The sequence below is a fragment of the Oreochromis niloticus genome, linkage group LG22, assembly GCF_001858045.2.
Source record: "Oreochromis niloticus isolate F11D_XX linkage group LG22, O_niloticus_UMD_NMBU, whole genome shotgun sequence".
In the NCBI taxonomy this organism is placed as follows: Eukaryota; Metazoa; Chordata; class Actinopteri; order Cichliformes; family Cichlidae; genus Oreochromis; species Oreochromis niloticus.
The window spans coordinates 5518181-5539292 of record NC_031985.2 but is presented as its reverse complement, the minus strand read 5'-3'; the positions used below and the strand labels follow the sequence as shown (position 1 = coordinate 5539292).

The window sequence follows — 21112 nt, the reverse complement described above, 5'->3', positions numbered from 1 at the left end:
TGTTTGGTTCCCTCGGTGTTCTCATGTCTGATCCTCCTTGTGTCTCATTTTGTTTTGTATTAGTTCTCCTGTTTATTCCTTTTTGTTTTTTTTACCTTGAAGGTTAGTTGTCTTTCATGCGTTGGGTCAGCAGCTGATAAATGGCTCACGTTTGCTTCATGTCTGCCTTCGTGTCCTGCATAAACCTTGACAGCTCTCCCCTGTTTAGAAAGTTGCTCATTAAGGCAAAGAGGTAACACATTATCTTAATGAAGGCATCACAGGAGAAAAAATGACTTTTTTTGGCACAGAACAGCACAGAGAGGAATTTGTTTCCCAGAATATATATTTTACACACAAACAAAGCTACATTCATACAAACATACATACAGTGTTACATTCATACAAATACATATCGGTTTATTTGATTTTTTTCCCTTTTATTATAAAAAGCAATTTGATATATTATTACTTTGTATACTGTGTTATACTGTTAGGGCTAGTTCACTGTTAAAAAGCATGCACTTTCTTTTGGTTGTGTCCAGAGCAAGTGTTTGCAAATAACTCCAAGTGCATGTCTCAGGTTGCCATGCGTTCCAGATTACGCCGTCTTTACCTCATCAACACATCTCAGCTCCGTGTCAGGCAAGCCGTCAGTCAAACCTAAACACATTAATTAGCCAATCAAACTGCTCTCTGACCAGGTATTTCTGGCCTTGAAGGGGGTTTTATTTTTGCAAACAAAAGCCTACTTGTGATGCTGAAAGCATCTTGAAACAACCACTCTGAATTATTTGCAAACCCTGATTGTGCCCATGTTTGTTGTATTGCGCTGAATTTATAAATAGGCCCTTAACTTTTCTTCTTCTCATCCTACCTTCTTTTTACTTTCACCCCATCCCTGTGTTGCCAGTTTGGCTTTCAGTCCTGGTTCTTTGGTCCAGTCAGTCCAAACTTTTTATTGAATCCATCTTTATTCTCAAACAGCTCGTTTCAGTAGTCACTGAATTCAAGTCTCTCTTCTGCCTTAAATTAGATTTAATTAGTCTCATATATGTGATATTCCAGATTTCCCATACTAGACTGGTGGTGGGGGTGTCTCCTTGGCCATAGTGTACATTACATCCCACATTCCCATCTAAAAAAAAAAAGTCGCATTTCCTCGGCCTCAAAGTAGGTAAATATTTGGGAGAGGGAGGGGTTGGGATAATAGCTTGACTGATTATTGAAGTATTAATTTCCAGTTTTTGACAGTGTTTTGTGTCCAAATGACTCAGTTGGTTGCAACAACAACAATGGAGCCCTCGTCCGCCTCTTCATCTTTCTCTTCCAATGACTGGACGACGCAGGGCGTGATGTCAAAGGGTATCCTCTCTGCGACGGGTTCGGTGGTCTGTGCTGGTAGTCCTGGGCTTGAACCTCTGGTGGAAGGGGCGTCCTCCCTCAGCGGGGAGGGTGTCAAAGAGCACGGCTCTGGCTCCAAAGTTAATGTTACCTCTTCTACCTGTGAAGGCAGGAAGTAGAGATTTTCACGACCATTTGTTCTGTATCGCAGGTGAGTGAAGCTCTGTTATTCCTTCTTTAATAACAAAAGTATATTTTTTTAAATATTTAAAAAAGCAATGGGCTGCTCTTTTATGTACAATTTTATGGTTTTTAAAATGGGATTCTGTTGGGATTGACTTACTTTTAGACTCAACTTCAAGTGGCCATTTTTAATAATAAAGTTGTCCTGATTCTTCAGCATTTTTGGAACAGTGTATTGTTTCTAACTCACCTTCGTTAGCTCCTCCTCTTCCTCTTCATGCTGTTCAGGGAAGTCTTCGGACTCGGGCTCTGGCTCTTCTCCGACCGTCTCCACCACGCCTCCGACCATGTCAGTCATCTGTGCATTCAGGTGTCCAACGATCTCCACCTGCAACCAGTTAAATTTGACTGAAGCGCTTGTTGAACAGAATTTAAACTGGACAGGGATTCAACAGGTTAGTGGCATTTTCACAAGTAATTTAAAGATGGACTGACATCCGTCCTTCGCTTGGGCTCCAGAAGTCCCTGATAACAGGTAAAATAAAAAGACAAATAAAACAGAAGAAGAACAGAAGATGACCCGACCCAGCATGGTTTTCCTCTGCAGGGCGTCAAAGCGAAAGAACATACACTTTAGCTGGGTGCAACAGATACAGATGCTGATTCCAAACGCCAAAACTCGCGGACCTTGTGGCATGCCACTCTGACGACCAGGCTGATTTACAGATCTCTGCTTTCAAAACTCATCAAATCCACTTCAGGCAGTCATGCTGAGTGCTCCATGCAGACCTCCAGCCTGTCTCCTACCTTGCAGACTTTCCTGGCAGTTCATCTTTCACTGCTCTACAGATGTGTGCTAAATAGGCCTGCTGATATAAACAAAGCCAGATTTATAAGACAAAGAATTAGCAGAGAAAACACAAAAATATATCAGCATTCAACCTTTATCTTTAAAAGAGACCAAACATCATAAACCTTAGCTTCCAGCAGAAACTAGACATGCTGTCACGGCTATGATGACTGCATTGTCTCAGTCACTCTGTAACAGTGACAGGAGACAGAGTCCTATCCTTGTGACTGCATATATAGTCACGCACCCTTGTGTCCTTGCAAACTGTCATAGCCGCTCTGTCAGAACATATTAAAGCACCATCGAGTCCGCAAGCTCTGTAATCCAAGCATTTGGACTCAGCAGGCAAGCGCCTACCTGATGTGCCTCAACCTGCGCTGCTCCCCACAGGTCAGCTAGCCGAGGGTGAGTGGGTGGACCGAGGCTGTGGATGGTGCTATTGGGCGTGGCTTGGAGTGAATGGGAGGCACTGTGTAGCCTGTGCTCCATAGACTGTAAAGGGAAGCAAGAATAAAAACAGAATATTCAGGATTTGGCTGTTAATATGTAACCCCGATCAACAATCTCTCAGCTTGTGGCCGCTTATTTTTTAAACTTTTGTTTTTCTCTGGAACAATAAAATTGCCTCCCACTAGGAATCTAAAAACACCCACAACCAACTGCTCCTGACATTTGAATAATGGACGACGTAGTGCTGTAACGGGTGCATATCGCCAAACAAAAGACAAGGCCGCTTTTTTCTTCCAACATTTATCCCAAGGGCTTTTGCAGGAGGTGGAGGACGCATATTCCAGTATTTTTTCCACTCTCTTCTAGTTTGGCTTCTACTTTTAAAATCTCTCTAAATTATGAGTCGGGGAGGTTGCTGCAGGGAACGGTGTGGAAATGTCTTGACTGGAAGATTTTATTCTAAATGTAACACGTTCAATAGTCTCCTTCTCCGGGGAAGGCATATAATACACACGGTAAAGCTAACAAGCTCATTTCCATTGTGGTCTCGGATCAGTACACCTTTTCTAAGACACAGTCCCTGACCTTTTCAAGTATGTATTTCATAACTCACAGTTATTTAATGAGCTCTGAGAATGCACCAATGCAAGAGCAGCCAACAAAGTCTCGGGGTGTCACAGTTCACCGTGACTCACTTCGTTTGCAGAAAACCTTCCAGCAGACTGAGAGCTGAAAGTCAGCAGCTGATTTCAACAACATTCAAACTGTCTGCACAAAATGAACGCATAAGAAACTTAAACAAGGTCAGCAAGCGCACATGTTGTGGGAGCAGAAACATGTGGTGTGTAGATTTAATAGGACAGCAGACCTAAGGCTGTGTGCATGCATGATTTATACTGGATTGTGTTAGTGTAACAGTTATCTGTGAAGGTGCTTTGAATCTGCTGAGTGGTATTTGTGTTTTCCATTTTAAGGAGCTGCTGCCATCAACACTGTAAAATCCCACCAAACATGATGGAAACCTTTCCTTCATGTTGGAAAAGTTAAAGTTCAGCCATCATGGACTTTTCCCCCTAAAGCAGAGGTGTCCAACATAAGGCCTGGAGACCAGAATCAGACTTAAATCCAGCCCACTGGACATCTTTGGAAAATGTGAAGGAGGGCACAGATTTTAAGCTTTTAACTGTATTTGTCTTGGTTTTACAGCTTCACCTTCTGATAAAGACTTCCCCCATGGCCTTTTCTACTACACCAAACGTAGGAAAAGGTAAATTATAATGCAGCCTCCAGGTCTGAAAAGTAATTAGAACCTACATTCCTTCTAATGGCCACCAGGGGGCAACCTCTCTGGCTGCAAAACTAAGTCTGTCTGTAAAGAAGTCTTTGGGAAAATGACTATACTTCTCGCTTTATTTATGACCTCAGTAGATGCTTTTCGGATGGGTTTATGTTATGAATTACTAATTTTAAATCTTATTTAAAATTAGTTATTACTTGTTATGTTATAAACTAGGGTATAAGCAAAGACGTGGCTAACTTGTGATTTACCAGTTATTACCGTATGAGCATGAAATATCCTCTGTTTGTTGTTTTTGTCCGTCCCACACCTTGTTTGTTAAATCTATTCTTGGAAACCCAAGCTGGTGATGATTATAACACTAAGCGTCAGGCTTCAATCAGGACTGCAGAAACCAGTTGGTGAATAAACAGTGGATACATCCATTTTTTAATGGAAGTTTTTTCCCTGGTGTCGACATCTCTGATGCATCTGCTGCTGTGTTTACATGAAAAACAGTGCAATGCTTTAAAGAAATCACTTTCACAGACCTGCTGCTGTTGTTGGTACTGCAGGAACTGTTGCTGCTGGTAGTGATGAAGCTGTTGGAGCTGTTGGAGTTGACTCTGCTGCTGCAGGGCGAGGTGAACCTGGTGCTGCTGGATGTAACTTCCTACTGTCCCCTCGTACCCCTCACCAGGTGTGCCTCCTGCTCCATTGCTGCCACCTGCAACAACCACAAGACACTCAGTGTGCAGTGCTCAGTGACACAGTATGGTGCTTAAAGCCCGTAAGAGAGGATGATAAATCATCACCGGCAGCCATGATGTAGGAGCTTGCAGCAGGCGAGGCCACGCCCGAGGGCTGGCTGGTGATTGGGTCCCAGGCGTCAGAAGACGACAGGCAGTACAGGCCCTGTGAGACGTAGGTGTGAGGCCAGACATCCGCAGAGGAGTGATGGAGCACCTGGTCTGTACAGGGAAGCACAGACAGATGGTAGGCGTTGGAGAGGAAAACACAGACAGAGAAGACGCTGCTAGGGTGGAGAGGCAGGGGTAAATCAAGTCATGGGCAGAGAAAAATCAAGACGTAGCTGGAGGAGCAGAGCGGGAACGTTCTGTAATTTGTCTTTTTAGTTTGCAAAAGTTTAGCAGTTGGATTAATATGGAAACTTCAATCAGTTTAGATTCAGAGGTTTTACCAAACTATTAACTCTCACATACTTTTTGGATAAAATGTTACCTATTCTGAGATTTGAAAGCCACAAAAATGAAAAATACCCTAAATTGCATTATTTTAGAATGAAATTTAGAAAAAACAAACAAAACAAACTGTCTTTTTTCTGAGCTAACTGACATTAAACTAACTGAGATTAAAGCACCCGAGCTGACATTTCTACCATAGCTTTGAATGCACAGAGAAAGTTGCAATAAGCAGGCTGCGTGCTCTGAGTGCTAATTACTGCTTAATAATTATCCATGATTACAAACGGTAGTTATGAGGATTTTTTTTGTGTCGATGTATTTAAAAGCTGTAACGGTTATACGTGGTTATATAATAAATCCTAACAGTTCCAGAATGTTCTTGCTACTTTCACTTTCAATAAAATATAATCATTATAATTATTAATCATATTATAATTTTGGCTGTTGTGTTTTCATGTCTTAGATATACTGGGCGTGGTGTTATTTTAAAACCTAATAATTACTCTCCCTGCACTCTGAAACATTTATTAATGATTAATCATCCATTTATTAAAGTCAGACTGGATAAAAAGATCTGTAGTTCAGAATTTGTTGCAGATACATTTGGCCAAGGTCAAAATTCACCCAAACTGTACTGTAAAGGTAAACAATGAAATGTTCTTCTTAAACATATAATGGAAATCAACAGACGTCTGTTTCTCTTCACTTTGTGACGAACAACGCACCAAAAAATACTTTTGCTAACTCTGGAGCAAAATCAGAACCACGCTGCTTTAACTGATTGCAAACCTTGTTGTATCTCATGTGGGAACTGTTTCCTTTCTAATGAACTAAATCTACCAATCAGAAGAAATGTGCAGCAATCTAACATTACACCTCTGCCATTAGTATTTATCTAGGCTGATATAAAACAGGGTTAAACCTGCCCTCAGCCAAAAGAAACATATGGTAATAACTTTAATAGCAGTATGATTAGCTTATCTACAGAGCAGAGCCATGGAGGGACGCAGAGCTGTGGAGGAGAAACATCCCCTCAGTCCTAATGTGGATATGAAGTAGCTGTGTAACCGTTGTTGTGTGTGCATCCCTTGCACGTGTGTGTATGTTGATGTTGCATGCTAGATGAAGCACTGAGCAGAGCCCATATGGTGGTGTTAATGAGAGCGGGGCTAAGTCCTTGTGCTAACCTACAGGCTCCCTCAGGGCTTGGACAGTGCTCTGCTTTACTAAACACCAGCGAGAACAAACATTTACCTGCACAGAGAGTTTACAGTTTACTCTGTGTGCAGGTAAATGTTAAAGCATACAAATTAGTTTTATTTTATCTTAGAATGGGAAGAAAAATATGGGAAAATAGCCAGAGTATTTCTTGTTTTGCTTTGATTTTTATGAGGATACACGGTCATTCCTGTGAGGCCAGAATGTGTTTGAAACAAATATCTTATCACCTGAGGCTCAAATCAGGATATGAGTTTGCCACCATTTTTTCTTTAATAAAACCTCATGCAAAATTTAAATCCTCTCAACTTTCATCCAGTCTGTGTCCGTCTTTGATGCACGCAGCACTTTTGGGCTACAGACATGAAGCCCTATCAGAATGTGCTCTGGTATTTCAGAACTGGCAGGCTGTCATCTGAATTTGTCATTTGGAAGTTATTGAGTAAGTGCCCGGTCGGAGTGAAAGGCAGACATGTGCAGCTGTGAGCCTGCCCTCCAAAAGTCCTTTACCACTGCTTTGGAGACAAACTGACAGGACTCTTTTTTTTATTTTTTAGGACTCACATTCGAGTAAAACCCGAAGTTCACTGTGTGGTCCAAAGATGTGAGACCTGTTTGAATCTCTTGCACAAAGTGAGTCTGTGTTTTACTTTAACGGCGTTCAGGTTTTAGACACAATGAGTTAAATTATCACAAATTCCTCTGTCTCACATTTAACTCTTAGATCCTCTCAGTGGTTCCACATATTGTGTCATCAACATAATTAATCTCTCTTGTGTTGATGGCACCAAATGTAGCACCATAGCACCTAACACAAGTCTTAAAGGTTGTTATACCTCCAGTGTTTATGACAGATTTACATTCTAATTGTGGCAGGGGTGGAATTTACAAGGACCGGGCTTGAAATCTAAGACTTAACTATAAGTCTTGGATTATCGTGTTTAAGCATCAGATTGTGTTTTGTTATTCTCCTCCAACTACTCCTCTGATGCATTTTCGGCTTTGTGTCTAGTTTTGGTGGCTCTCTTTTCTCTTGTCTCCAATGCTGTTTTTATATCTGCCCTCAGATCCTTGCATTTTAATAAACTTGCAGCTCATTTCACAGTCATTATAAGTTTGAGTGGTTGAGCCATATATTCTGAGCCAGAGAACCTGAAACATGTCTTTGGACTGTTGCTTGACCTCGATAACATTAGAGATAAATGAATCCTAATGTTTTTAATATCAACTTCAGTTGAACTGCTGTTTGCACTTCCTGTATTAAAGCGTGTCTATGTATCCTTTGTCTGCCTTAGAAAACAGGTTTTATCCAGGTTGGATTTCGATCCGCCTTCCAGCGCCTCTAGATCCTCATTTTGTGCACCAAACCTCGTTAGATCAGCAATTGAATACAGAACCTGCAATCCTGAAATAAGACCCTGAGGTGCATATTTGAAAGGTGTAATAATGTAAAAATGCAAATATTTTTATCCATTGAGCAGTTACAAATAAATAAAGAGTATATTCAGCTGCCTCTCCGGTGAGTTTCTCCTTCTGCGGAGGAACTAAAACTTCATCTTGGACCACAGCAACAGCAGTCCTTGTTTTACATTGTGGCTTCAGTGTTCTCGGTGTAACATCCATGTGCCATTTCTAGACCTGCTGTAGGTTCTAGTTGAACTGGAGTTGTAATCTGTCCAATAGCAGAATACGATCATCTCTGGAAAGATGCAGCAGCAACCGGTCAGTCTGGTCACTCTGCTGTGGCTCGCAGCGACCGAACAGTGGTACAAAATAAAAACTAAACCGAGTCACCAAATTGGCCGGCTGGTGATCCACTGACCTCTGCTGGTGATGCTCTCCTGGTTGACCTCACTCAGGTGGGCGACGCTGCCCTGGTTGGAGCCGGCTCCCATGCTCTCCCCGTCCATCGAGTTCCAACCAAACAGAGTCGCCTCAGAAATTGCAAACTGTTGCATGATGCCTGAAGATGGAGAAAAACAATGCATGTAGCACGAATGAAAAGATCCCCCGACTCGCTAAAACATCATGAACGTGAAGCAATGTTATTTAATGATACAAACAAATGCGGTAACAATAGTCATTAGTATGGATAAACAGCAGGTTTGTGTTGGATTGGAGGAGAATACTGAGGGTTTATTTGAAGTGGGAAAAGTGTTGTAGACAAACAAATGTTTGTAAACAACACCAAAGTTATTAGACTAATTTTCAAAGAAAGTGCATCACCCTGGTTTTTCTCTGAAAGTGCTGCAGTTATCAATTACCATCGACAGCTCAGCTAAATATTACCTAAAAATCTGATCAATGTTTCATTTTCTGAAACAACACAAGGTCGTCTAATAACATTTGAGACTTCATTTTGTTTTAATAAATAGCTGCAATGTTCTGAGAGCGACTGCCAAGTATTTGTTATAAGTTTAATAAATCTTTTGTATTCATGTAATTCTAGCCATTAATCAGCATGAGATGAACAAATTTGTAGGATAGATTGATTGTGAATAAAATATGGATGCACACTTATGGTCTCTGAAAGAATTAGGAAAAATTAGAAAGGATGCAAGTTGGCTTCACTTTCCAGACTCTTCATATCCTGTTTACTGACTTTTTAAAAATAATTTGCAATTTATTATTTATGTTTACTAAAAAGTCTACCTTTAAATATATATATAAAATTATATCCATAATAACAACCTGCTCATGCAACAGACAACCAATAAGTCATCCAGTTGTCATGTGCAACACTTTCAACCTCTGGTTGCGCGTCACAAGTGCAAGGTAATTGCAGAGGTTGCATGGCGGGAGGCAACCTGTCTCCAGACAAGGGTGGTCCGACTTGGACTCACTGCATTTTCTTTCAGAAAGATTAGTGATGATTTGCAAATGCAGACACTTCAACAACTCAGTCTGCGCTGAGCAAAACTCCTCTACGATGCAGCTGATGCAGCTCCTATATTTTGCAATATAGGACTCAACTCAGCTGGTTGTCTTTGTGGTTGTATTCTGGGTATATTTCTATATAAAAGCAAGATTTCTAAGCTCCTCCTTGCCTCACAGCGAGAAGGTCCTGAGTTCATTTCCACCATCAGGCTGGGGTTTTTCTGTGTGGAGTTTGCATGTTCACAGGTGTGAATGTGAGTGCGATGGTTGTCTATCTCTATGTGTTAGCCCTGCGACAGCCTGGCAACCAGTCCAGAGTGTATCCTGCCTCTCGCCCTAAGTCACCTGGGATACGCTCCAGCCCCCCCACGACCCTGAACAGGACAAGTGGAAGAGAATGGATGGATGGACTAATTAATCATTTTCAATATTATCATAAATAGATTGGGAGCTTGACTCCATTTAATCACAAACTGATAACATACTGATTGTGAGTAATCACAGACCTGCTGTCTGTCTGTCAATCAACCATTTCAAAGGCGACAAGATTCCAAAATCATTGCACACAGTTTCCTCAGTGCGACTGAAGCATTACTGTAGCATATTTGCAAATTCAGCACTCAGGTGTGTCCTCACCTGCAGCAAAGCGAGCCTCCTTCTCGCCATCGCTAAGGTCACTGTAAGCGTCGTTCTCCATCCTCCTCTCCTTTTCCCTCTGAAGGTTGGTATGGCCCGCTCCCCCTAGCGGCCCCGCAGATGGTTTGCCCCAGCTCTGCCACTCTATCATGTGGGCCACTCGACCCTGGGCCATGGCGGTGGGCTTGGTCACCTTGTCCTTCATGGAACGAGTCACACCTACAGGAGGTATGAGGGCGGCAGGAGGGGCAGACCAGCAACACACACGTACAACACACACCACACACACACACAAAAACTCTGTCAAGACTACTTCTGGCCCCTGCAGTTGACTACACCTCCATCTGAGGCTCATGTGGGGGTGGGGGTAGGAGTAGAATGATAATGAGAAGTGTGAGGAGTCTGTTTAATACCTGAGATGATGATAGGAAATGTTAGCTGAGTAATAAACGTACTGGTATGGATGAATTCAGGTTGTTTTGTGATTGAATGTGATTTTATGACAACAACATGGCACCTTTTTAATTTAATCTATAAAAACGCATTGACTAGTATGCTAGGATCATCAGAATGAGCATGGATGTATTTGTGGGTGAACTGGTGTCTCATTATTTCCAAAGAAGCTCTGCTGACTGCAGTAATATTCAGTCCTTTGGACAGCTTCTAGTCACACCGGCCATGTTTCAGAAGCATCAGAAGCATTTAGTCTGCACGGGTCTTTTTGTTATTATAATAAGCCTTCCTCAAGAGGAACATGCTAATATTTATCTCTCTGCGGACCACATTAAACTCTGACCTTTAAACCACTGCTGCCTTTGATTTTCTGTGTGTGGACCTGAGGATATCAGCTTAAATGTGTCACCTCGGTTATTACCCCAGTACTAATCAGCACAACGAGCGTGACAGTCACTCCTCGGCTTCTACCGTGAGACAAATTGTTTAAGATAATATTGATAAGGCCTGCGATGGTACAAGATGTTTGATTCAGTATGAGACTTTCTTTGTTTGGCATGTGAGTACTCCCCACGGAGACCCAGATGTGTACTCATACTGGTCAAAAAGTTGAGTGTGGACACTCAGTGTGGTAGAGAAACTTCTAGCAACCACTCACCAACCGTTCAGGTTATACACATTTTTCAACCTGTGGTTGTCATGGTGACCAGTCTACAGGTCAGTGTAATCAGGATCTAAGCAGAAGATTTGAACCAGAGCTAGTTGACCTCACAGATCCTAAAAAGATCATTTAATAGTTAAAGGTTTTCACCGTCCACTTCATGAGGTGTTTTGAGTCCTCCAAACAAGCTGGCACATTTCATAAAAGCTGAACGAGTCAGTAAGGGCCATTTCTGATGCTGAACTTATGATATGTTATTCATTGTCAGTATTCGTGTCTTTTATTTACATTCAAACACTTTACCAAAATTATTTTATTTTTTAAAATAGGTGACTAATATATTTTTTTCCATTTTATTTTATTTATTTTTTGTAAAACTGAAACATGGCTCTCAACAGCGATAACTCCACATATACGTTGTAAATTGACTGATAATATGGGAGAAGCCAGCATATCAATGTGACACAAAAATTAATAATTGTAAGATGGTTTATTGGCACCCTAGAATAAATACAAATATACATTTTTGTATCATATAATTCTCTATCATCTTTATTCACTGTTGAATCTTCTTTTATATGCAGCCTGCACACCACAGCAAACCATGCTTAATCTTTGGTCAGGTGATTGGCAGGAACGATGAGGTCAGAGGTCATCATGGTTGCCCATGTGCTTGTTAAAGTTTGCTGATTTTAAGAAAAACAAAGGATGTCGAGTGAAATGCTGACAAACCCACATTAATAATTACGGGAATTGCTCATCTCCTTGTAAACAGAATAAATGAGGTTCATTAGACTTTACGTGATTAAAAATGTGTTACGGAGCCGAAGAGAGGCAGAAGAAATAGTCCCTCGGTGTAAACAGAACAGGGAGAAGTGTCCACCGGCAAATCTCTGTCCAATTAAGATGCAAATATAGGATCCAAACTGGGGACATATTCACTGACTCAAATGGGTACGGAGACACTGATCGATTAAAAAATTAAATTAAAATCAAGCAGGCATGAATAAACAAAGACCGAGCTTTGGAAATTGTTTCCCCGGTCCATGGGGCAAGTTACAGGCAGGGCTAAAAATAGAAACACTTTTCCCCTTAGACAAAGAGAGCCAATCTCATTTGAAAATCAAACAGTCCCTGCAGAGCCTAATTGGGGATGGAAATAGGAGTGGAAAGAATGGGGATGAAGGGTGAGGGAGGGTGTTGGGGTCTTGGCTATTCAAAGGCTCAAAAATATAACACTATACACTGTTAAAAGATAGCTGCAGATGTATTTAAAGTGCACCAGACACAACAGAAAATACATTTTTTACATAAACACTCTGAGGTGCTGCACTCAGACAACAAAGAGCACTACAGTTTGAAGCACAGAACACGAGAGAGCACGAAAGAGGCACCGGCCACTTGTAGTCACGACACTGCACAAAAGAGTCACAAATATCGGGCCACACCACCACCAGCAGCAGCACTGCCACGGTACAAATACACTACATTTCCCAACACACCTGTGGAGATGCTTCAGTAAGTAATTAAAGTAAGTAAGAATTCTTACTTACTTTAGTTTCTTTGAAATCAAAGATCTGATTGAATTTCCATCAATGACTCTGAAATGTGTCCCGTCATTGACGTCTGCTGTTGATATCAGTGGAAGAGAGAGGAAAGTAGGGAGTGATATAGGAAGGGGCACCCACAGGGGCGGCCATGTTGGTTCCAAGCTCCTCCTCCTTCGCCTGCTCTAGAGTGAAGTTGTTTGTTAAGTCAGAGTTTCATTTACAAAATCCATTGCCGTTTATGGCAATTTGAAAAGATAATTAAACATGTTCTCTTCGAGGGTGTCAGATGATTCTTTGGCCTGCAAGCAGTGCAGAAACCAAGTGATGGAGGAAGCAGAGTGGAGATTTTATCAGGCAAACAGATCTCAGAGGCTGCTCTGGACGTAAAAATGTGTCCATTTGTTATGTTAAACCAAGGTTCAACTTAACAAAGAGCATTTGACATGTAAGATGTGTAACTGTAAGTTCTGTGGTTTCAGTTTGTGAGGCTCTTCTGTTTTTCGTATTCAGTCTAATGAAAGTGCAACTTCTTAACCCTCAAGTCCTCCTAAATGCCATTGTTCACACGCTATCGAGGTGCCGTGAGAAATGTTCCCTCTTCCCATTAAAGGCTAAAAACTACCTGATTTCAATTTGGCCCATATCCCTTTCAAGGTCTTCTCCGGGTGCATCTATGGACTGCTGCCAGCACTGCTAATAATTTTTAGATCTCTCCTTGAAAGTCTTGCTCTGACCACCCTCACAAGTGCTTCTACACTTGGGGTTCTTTGTATGACGTCGGAGGATATTTATCTTACAACATAAAGCACTTTATATGACTATTGTGCTATATCTAAAAAACTGAAAGTAAATTTAACTGAATTTTGGTTAAGATGGAACCAAATCAGGCAGGTGGGGCAGGTGGTGAGGGGAGAACACATCAGTGTAATGAAAAAACTCCTTTCTGAACAGTGAATGGGCAGGAAATGGGATGTACCACACTTTTGGTTGTTTGATGCTAATCATCTTAAAACTTTTCAGGATAACTCTGATCCCAGTCGATGAGCAAGCTTCTGTTTTTTCTAACTTGATGGATGATTTTTGGGGAGCTTGGACGCCATGAGCTCATCTGCTGATATTTGACGTTTGGTCTCTCAGACATAGCTGGTGATTATCCTCAACATGGAAGTCAGGTTGATGCTTGGTCTGTGTGTTTGAGGTCTGTGGTTAAACTGTAGATGCACACAGGCAGACGGTCAGAACGTGACTTCCATCGAGCAATCCCAAAATTAGTAGCTGTGCTGTTCACTGGGAGACGTCCTTAAAGGGAAGACTGACCAAATTTAAATCAGCTCAAATATTATAGTACAGTTATTTGGATTTTTATTATAGTTATTCAATAGTAAGTTAACTGTTCTTCTTTGGTGTTGGTGTTGATTTAAAAAAAAAAAAAAAAAAGCTTTAATAATCACAGGCTGATGTGCTACCTACCACTGATGGTTTAGGAGGGGTTGTCTACACTGTATTAGGACATTAGAAATTATTTATTCCTTCTGGGTTAGGATTAGGGTTAAGGGTTATTCCTTCTGTCTAAACCAGTGTGACTGGCACCGCTTTATCACCCTCTGAGAAAAGTTTGCAGAAGGGAAAAACGCCCCACTCTGCAAAGAGGAATGAATGGTTTGGTTGCCTTAAATAAATTGCATCACAAAGATTTAAAGTTAAGTCAAAGTAATTACCAATTAGAAGAGAAAAATGACAAGAGATTACACAGTCCATTTAGCCTAATTTATACTGGTGATTCCCATTAAACCAAACCACACACTGATCATTTGGCTGCTGCACTAATGTGTCACCAACCAATCATCTGAATAACACGCAAGAAGAAACCAAAAATTATCTTTTACACAGCAGGGAAAGGAGATGCAGACCCTGCCAGAGCTCAACAACAACTTCACTCTTGATCCACCGTGGAGCATGTGGAGGCAACATGGGGGCTGTTTTACCATCTAGCAGCACAGACACACACCTGACACACCTGACAGAGAGGACTTAGCCAGGGCACCGATCCCATAGGTGTTGGTGGACTTCCTCTTGAGACGAGGCAGAATGGAAGTAGTGTCCTCCATGGACAACTAAAGAGAGAGGAGAGGTAAATGGGGTATTGGCGCAGCACAGGGGGTGGATAGAAGGAGGAGGAGAGATAATAGAACCAGGACAGATGAGAGAGATAAATGCAAGAAAGAAAAAATGGAATAAAAGAAATTGAGGTGAAGAGGGCAGACGATACAAAACAGTCTGACCGAGGGAGAAAGAGAAGAGAGGTTGCAGCAGAGGAGATAAGATAGAAGGGTTAATTATTTGAGCACTTTGTAAATGGCTTACAGGGATCGTTGAAGAGAAGAGAATTATTGATATTCTGTGCCTCAAAGGAAAAATTAATGATAAAGTGTTGATTTAAAACCAAATTAAAAGGGTAGCAGTCTTTTGTGAGCTCAGCAGCTATTATTTGACATAAAATCATCCTGAAAAATGTGATATTGAACAGATATTGATGGCAGAGTGTTGTCTCATTACAAAGATTACCTGGGGCGCATTTTGCTTTGACTCCATGGTTGGATATTACTGACTGTCTCATCTATGTTACCAACCCAAATATGCTCGGCTGTTTCTGCATTTTGAAGTCGTGAGACTGACACCAACAACCAGTCCTCAATTTACAAAATCAGGTCAAATAACACCGCTGTGTCGGATGTCTATATGTCGTATCGTGAGTGAGTTGCACGTTTTGTAAGACAAGGAATGGTGGTGTGTGTTTTTTGGGAGCTTTGCATTTTGCACTTTATCTTCGCTTTCCAGGTGCAACCAGAGCTGAACCATAATAAATCTTTGGTTTTCTCAAGCTGCAACAGTGGGGGGGGGGGGTTTGTATTTTTTTTTAAGGCAAGTCACCCACAACAGCAAAGACTACATGTGAAAGATGGCGTTTAGCTCAGCTGCTACAATGGTTGGTTAAAGGTGTGGTAAGAGTCAGCCAGGTACTGGGTGCTTCTTGGGGGCCTGGAGCCCTGGGACCCTGATCTCTGCTTGCACCGGCCTCTCGCGGCATCGACTGCCTATTGCCTCTGGTCCTTTGGGAGTCCCACACCTTGGCCGTGGGCGCCCCACTCAAGGCCTCACTCCTTCTTCTGCTGGGATGGGCGTGCAGATTTCACCGGGATGTGTGGCCTTAGGTCTTCAGTATTCTAGGTGGCTGCCGATGGCCCGGTTCTCCCAGATCCATCTCTGTCTGCCTCTGGCTCCTAGGGGCCACGACTTTCCACCCTCATTTTCAAGTGCATTTCATGACAAAGACACACACTCTCTCTCTTTCTCCCTCTCACACACACAGACACATTTTTTCTCTAGCCTGTCCTCCCTTAAACATCGTCATACTGTATACCAAATATAATGTAAATATAATAGAAATAACACAGATAGAAATGATGAAATAAACAGATAAACCCCGAACAAGAGAAGCCTACAGAGAATTTATAGAGCTGATCTTTGACACAACAGTTCATTCAGATCATAATTCTGCCCCACAGGACAGGATTGGTTTTTCCTCCTTTGTGCCGTATAGCCCACATTCACACTTACAAGCCACATCTTCAGATTTCTCCAGTATTTAGTTCATCAAATAATGTGTAGAAATAATTATATGTTGATTCCAAGCTGTGACCGTTCAGTGGTTCTTTTGTCATTTATTGACAGGAGAGTAGAGCAAAGAAGCAAAGAGAGAGCGAACAGGAAAGAGCAGACTCCATCTGAGGCCCTGCAGTAACCTTTCATCTGTTTGTGTTCTTGACTCACCCTCACGTATCTTTGTGTTCTTATATAAGAGGCCGAGTTAAACAGGCTTATTTTTTGATTTTGGAAGAATCAGAGCTCCTTGAGAAAATCCACACAAGAATGGAGGAGAACATCCAAACTTCAGAGTATTGAAATGAATCCCTTGCTGTAAACCATTTTCTAATGCAAAAGTAAATTGTACACTGAATCAACTGTAGTATTGTTTACATATCTAAGACGGTGTGCATAATCCTGTTTTCTTCCTTTTCTTGAATATAATCGTGCATCAAAAACTTACTTGAAAAACATCCCCAAACCTTGTTACCACCACAAAGTTATAGAGACTTTCTGCTGAACTGCCAAACAAAAGACGTGCAGACAACTCAGATTACAGCTTAGCCAAGGGTGGATTGCTAAATTACATGTACTAAGACCAGAACTAACAAATTATGCATATTTGGTTTTCAGAGGAAACTGTCCATTAAAGTGAGATGTTTTTATCTTTTATGAATCAACCAGAATGACCCCAAAGGAGAATAATTTAAAGTGAAATTTCAACATAAGTCTACAACAACATACTAATAATGAGAACCTAGATGCTGTTCCTCTCCTGTAAACTTAAATAGCTGAATGTTGAACAGTTTTCAAAGCTATAACAAGTATTCTAGTGTATAGTTATGCCACAAAAACACTCATGTGTACAGTAAACTTGTCTTACTTCCCGGCAGCAATGCTCCTGGCAAACAAAGACAAAAATTAATGAACTCAGAGACAGAGCCCGGCTCTTAATGAGGCCCTCCCAGCAGCTAATTACAGTAAGAAATAACAGGGAAGCACATGGACTCTGTTACACGGGAGGATTTTGTGAGAGATATGATATAATATTTTGAGTCAAGGTGCATGACTCACAATAAAAAGGCAAACTGATATTATCTGGTCCCTCTGTGGTGTGCAAGTGGAGCATCATCCACACGCTCTCCAACCTACTTTAAACTGCCTGCATGCACCAGTAACATTATATGGTGTTGTTGGTGGGCAGCCAGAGAGTCAACAGGCATACAGATGAAACTATTACAGCAATCTTCTTCCATTAGTCGTGTATCTGCTCGACTCTGTTTCTCCTCAAATATAATAAACCACAGGTGGACGCCTATTTTGCAACTAAAACCATTGTTCTCCATTTAAAATCCTCTTCCAGTCCTTCCAACAAAGCACAGCCATTGCTAAACCAATACGGCAGAGAAATGTTTAAATGTGCATTAATCAGCATTTGGTTTTATATGTAAGGTTAAAAGGGTCACATATTCATATTCATATGCTACATAACTTTGCCGCCTCCTTTCGCTTATAGTTTTTCATTCACTGCATTGTTCAGGCTCACAGCAGGCAACCTCAGCTGCTCTCTACTGCTTTGATTAAACCACTGCAATCACTCCACTCTGTACTGCCAAACAACAGATGGGAGCTGATGGAATATTGAAGAGTGTATGGAGCCAGGATAGGAGCTTAAAGGATCCCGAACTTTAAGATGTATAAACTGACGTTCTTTGCTGACAGCAGAAACAACTTTCTAATATGCAAAAGACCCGAGCATCATTAGCCTGTTTCATGAGCTCTTAATACGCCTTTATATGATCTTAAAATCACTTTACACTAACATTCAGAATGTGGTTTCCTATTAATATGCCATAAACCAGAACAGAGTTGTTATTGGACACTGTGTTACAAGAATAGCAGAATAAACACAAACTTGGTCTTTTGGGGAGTTTTAAAATGTACTTAAAACAAAATGTACTCTAAAGTAGCTGAAAAATGATTCCCAGTTTCCAGTTCAGCTGCTGGAAATAGCTGAACATTGAAGCTTTCATGCAGTGGTGTGTATTACTCCCTTCGTCCTTATTGGTGAAGCTGACAGATGAGAATGTGTGAGGGATGTGCTCCTTAGACCTGAGATTATGATGCATTTTTCCTCTTCATCAGTTTGGCACTGGGGTTTTCCCACTGTATTCAGTTTGTGTTCTTCTTTAAAGGGAGTAGTACACTCCAGTACACCCAGTTCTTAAAAGAAATATAGTTGGGTGAGTTTTAGTATAAAGCTCCTTTTTCTCAGCTAAACTGATTAATTGCTTGTCACTCTGCACAGTTGTCTGATCAGTATGCATTTTCCCATCAAACTCAAGTGAAGTAACACAATGTGCCATTGGGACACAGGATGTTGGGTACTGAAAATATGTATGCCTACATATAAATTACTTGCAAAATCATAAGTGATTCCTAATTAATGATCCCATTAATCATTGCTTGTACTCATCTCCTGCAGCAGGGACTCCCACTACTCTTTCCACTTAGAGCCAATTCCCTGTTCCACAGAGGGAGTAGTATACGGATTTGTACGCAGCCTTCAGTTTTTTATCCGTCTGAAACAGCCATAGATTTTGCAGTGAGGACAGCGATGAAATTTCATTAGCCAATGTTGATTTATGGATGTAGGCTATTAAACATCTACATATATGAAAAAGTCTAAATGACTGCTATAAACATTTGCAACATTTAAGATCAATTAACTGTTACATGGAGGAAGTTTAAAAAAAAAAACACAAGCATTTCTTAGTGACTCCAAACTTTCAACTTTCAAATAACTGCTGCTGTTGCAAAAAGCTGCTTTTATTATTCCCTACATCACTATACTAAAGTACCACACCAATTTATCGCTTTAAATAACAGTAAACAAAAACCTCCTTTGTCGGCTGTGTTGCCGATTCATCCAGGATGAATGCACCAACTGATTTTCCATCTTAAAATCAGTCGGTGCTTACTTTACATCAGAAATGTCTCTGGATCATTGTTGCATAAAACCCGAAATATGTCTACGCGAGATTATTTTCCTCCAGTCAGCTCTGAGCTGAACAAATGCACATGGTGCAAACAAATTCTGCTGAAGGTACATAAACAGTTGATCCACTTCATCATCCGTTGCTTTCAGTTAAAAGAGAAAGAATGACTTCAGCTGTGCATAAGATAAGCTTATTACAGCCTGTTATCTGTGACTCTGTATATAGATATACAGTATATGAAGCTTACAGTACAGTAGATTAGCAGAGAGCTAAGAGTGGAGACGGATGGGGGAGCTTACTGGGAGGGAAATAAAAACTGGGGGATAAGAGAGAGGCAGTGGGAGTGAGAGATAAGAAAGTAAGAAAGAGTCTCAGGAAAAGGTGGAAGGATAAACGAGTGGGATGTCAACTTATGTACTCCAAGTCAAAGCTCAGGTAGTCGGTCAAGTGATGGAAAGGGAAATGACAGGTAGAGGAGATTTGAGGAGAGAAGAGGAGATTTAAACAAGGAGACTTACATTGATTCCTTCCCAGGAAAACTCGGCACGGCCATGCTGGGGAAGGAGGGAGAGAAGGGCGGAGGAAAGACGGAGGACAGAGGGGGGAGAAAAGTACAAGAAGGTGTAGCAAAGGAGGGAAGAGAAAAAGGCAGATTAAAAGAGGAGGATGTCAGATATAAAAAACTGCTGTTAACTCTGAATTTGAACATTTACATTTTGGATATGAGGCTGTCAGCGGTTTCCTAAATGCACCAAATTATATATATTCGTTGCTCTTGTAAAATGAATATTGACATTTATTTTGAAGGTCAGAAAAGACTAAAGCTTACAAAAGCTTGAGTCATGTTGTGTAATGAAAAAGGTTATTTTACTTTTTTTATTTTCTGGATGTCAGGACCATATATAGTTGGACTCTGGGTATATTTCTAGAGAACTGGAAGGTTGCTGAGTGTAAATGTAATTTTTAAATATGAATTTATGTTAAATGTGAATTTTTGTCAACATAGTATCACATTTGATGATTTTCTATTAGTTATCGCAGTTTATTGCTGTCTTACCACAAACAGATTGGATGTAATTGCCAACTTGACCCTATTAAAATGCTGACTGATCTTCATCTTCATCTCATGGCAACATTTGTAGCGGGTTTTAGTGATAGTCTTGCTCGACAATCTCATTTTGCAGCAAAAAGATAAATAAATAACTGAAGTGAGATAACTGTATCTTATTAGATAGAATAGATATTGAGAAAGTTTAACTTTAATATCTGAATTTGCTTGAATCAGATTCATGTTAACCTCAAATCCACGACTAACTGTTGCAGATGAGTATTTTCCTTAAACCAGTCTGCTCGGTCTGGACTGTGTTTGTGAGACATACGCTTGAACCAACAAACTGAACTATGTGGCTCTTTATGTGAGCGTTACAGTGTATCTGTGAACATTACTACAACAGTCTGATCTCACAAGACTTAAAAGGCTTTATTTTAATCAGCTGAGTCAGACTTCAGAGAGGAAAAAGTAAACGAGCGGGAGGAGAAACTGCAATCGTGTGTGAGTGTGGCGCTGTGAATGCGATCAGCTGCACTCGCACTCTCCGCTTATACACGCTGCATCGAATGTTTAGGTAACCAATGGAACCCACCGAGGAGTGACACTGTTGCTGGGGGCAACAGCAAATCTGATGGGTGGTCAGACCAAAGTGCCATGTCCTCATATGCACACACACGGATGCAATCATGCACATTCATCACACTGTACAGCAGACACAAAGAGTGAAAGAGGAAC

The 21112-nt window shown here is 41.0% G+C and overlaps 1 protein-coding gene across 6 annotated transcripts in view; it reads right to left on the bottom strand.

Moving 5' to 3' along the window:
* Positions 1-307: 307 nt before the first annotated feature.
* The window catches only part of LOC100706767 (involucrin), a 72938-nt gene continuing 52133 nt past the window's right edge, over positions 308-21112 (bottom strand). Inside the window, exons 3-11 of one of the 6 annotated variants that reach the window (XM_019350943.2) lie at positions 19845-19880; positions 14700-14796; positions 10019-10237; positions 8328-8468; positions 4898-5053; positions 4634-4809; positions 2714-2848; positions 1757-1894; positions 308-1483 (exon numbers count right to left, since the gene is read on the bottom strand). In XM_019350943.2, coding sequence (XP_019206488.1) covers positions 1253-1483; positions 1757-1894; positions 2714-2848; positions 4634-4809; positions 4898-5053; positions 8328-8468; positions 10019-10237; positions 14700-14796; positions 19845-19880 — 1329 coding nt within the window. In that variant the 3' untranslated portion in view covers positions 308-1252. Of the gene's footprint in view, positions 1484-1756; positions 1895-2713; positions 2849-4633; positions 4810-4897; positions 5054-8327; positions 8469-10018; positions 10238-12685; positions 14077-14690; positions 14797-19844; positions 19881-21112 lie in introns of those variants that run through there. The other 5 variants (XM_005457537.4, XM_005457539.4, XM_019350944.2 and 2 more) reach the window with 5 other exon arrangements.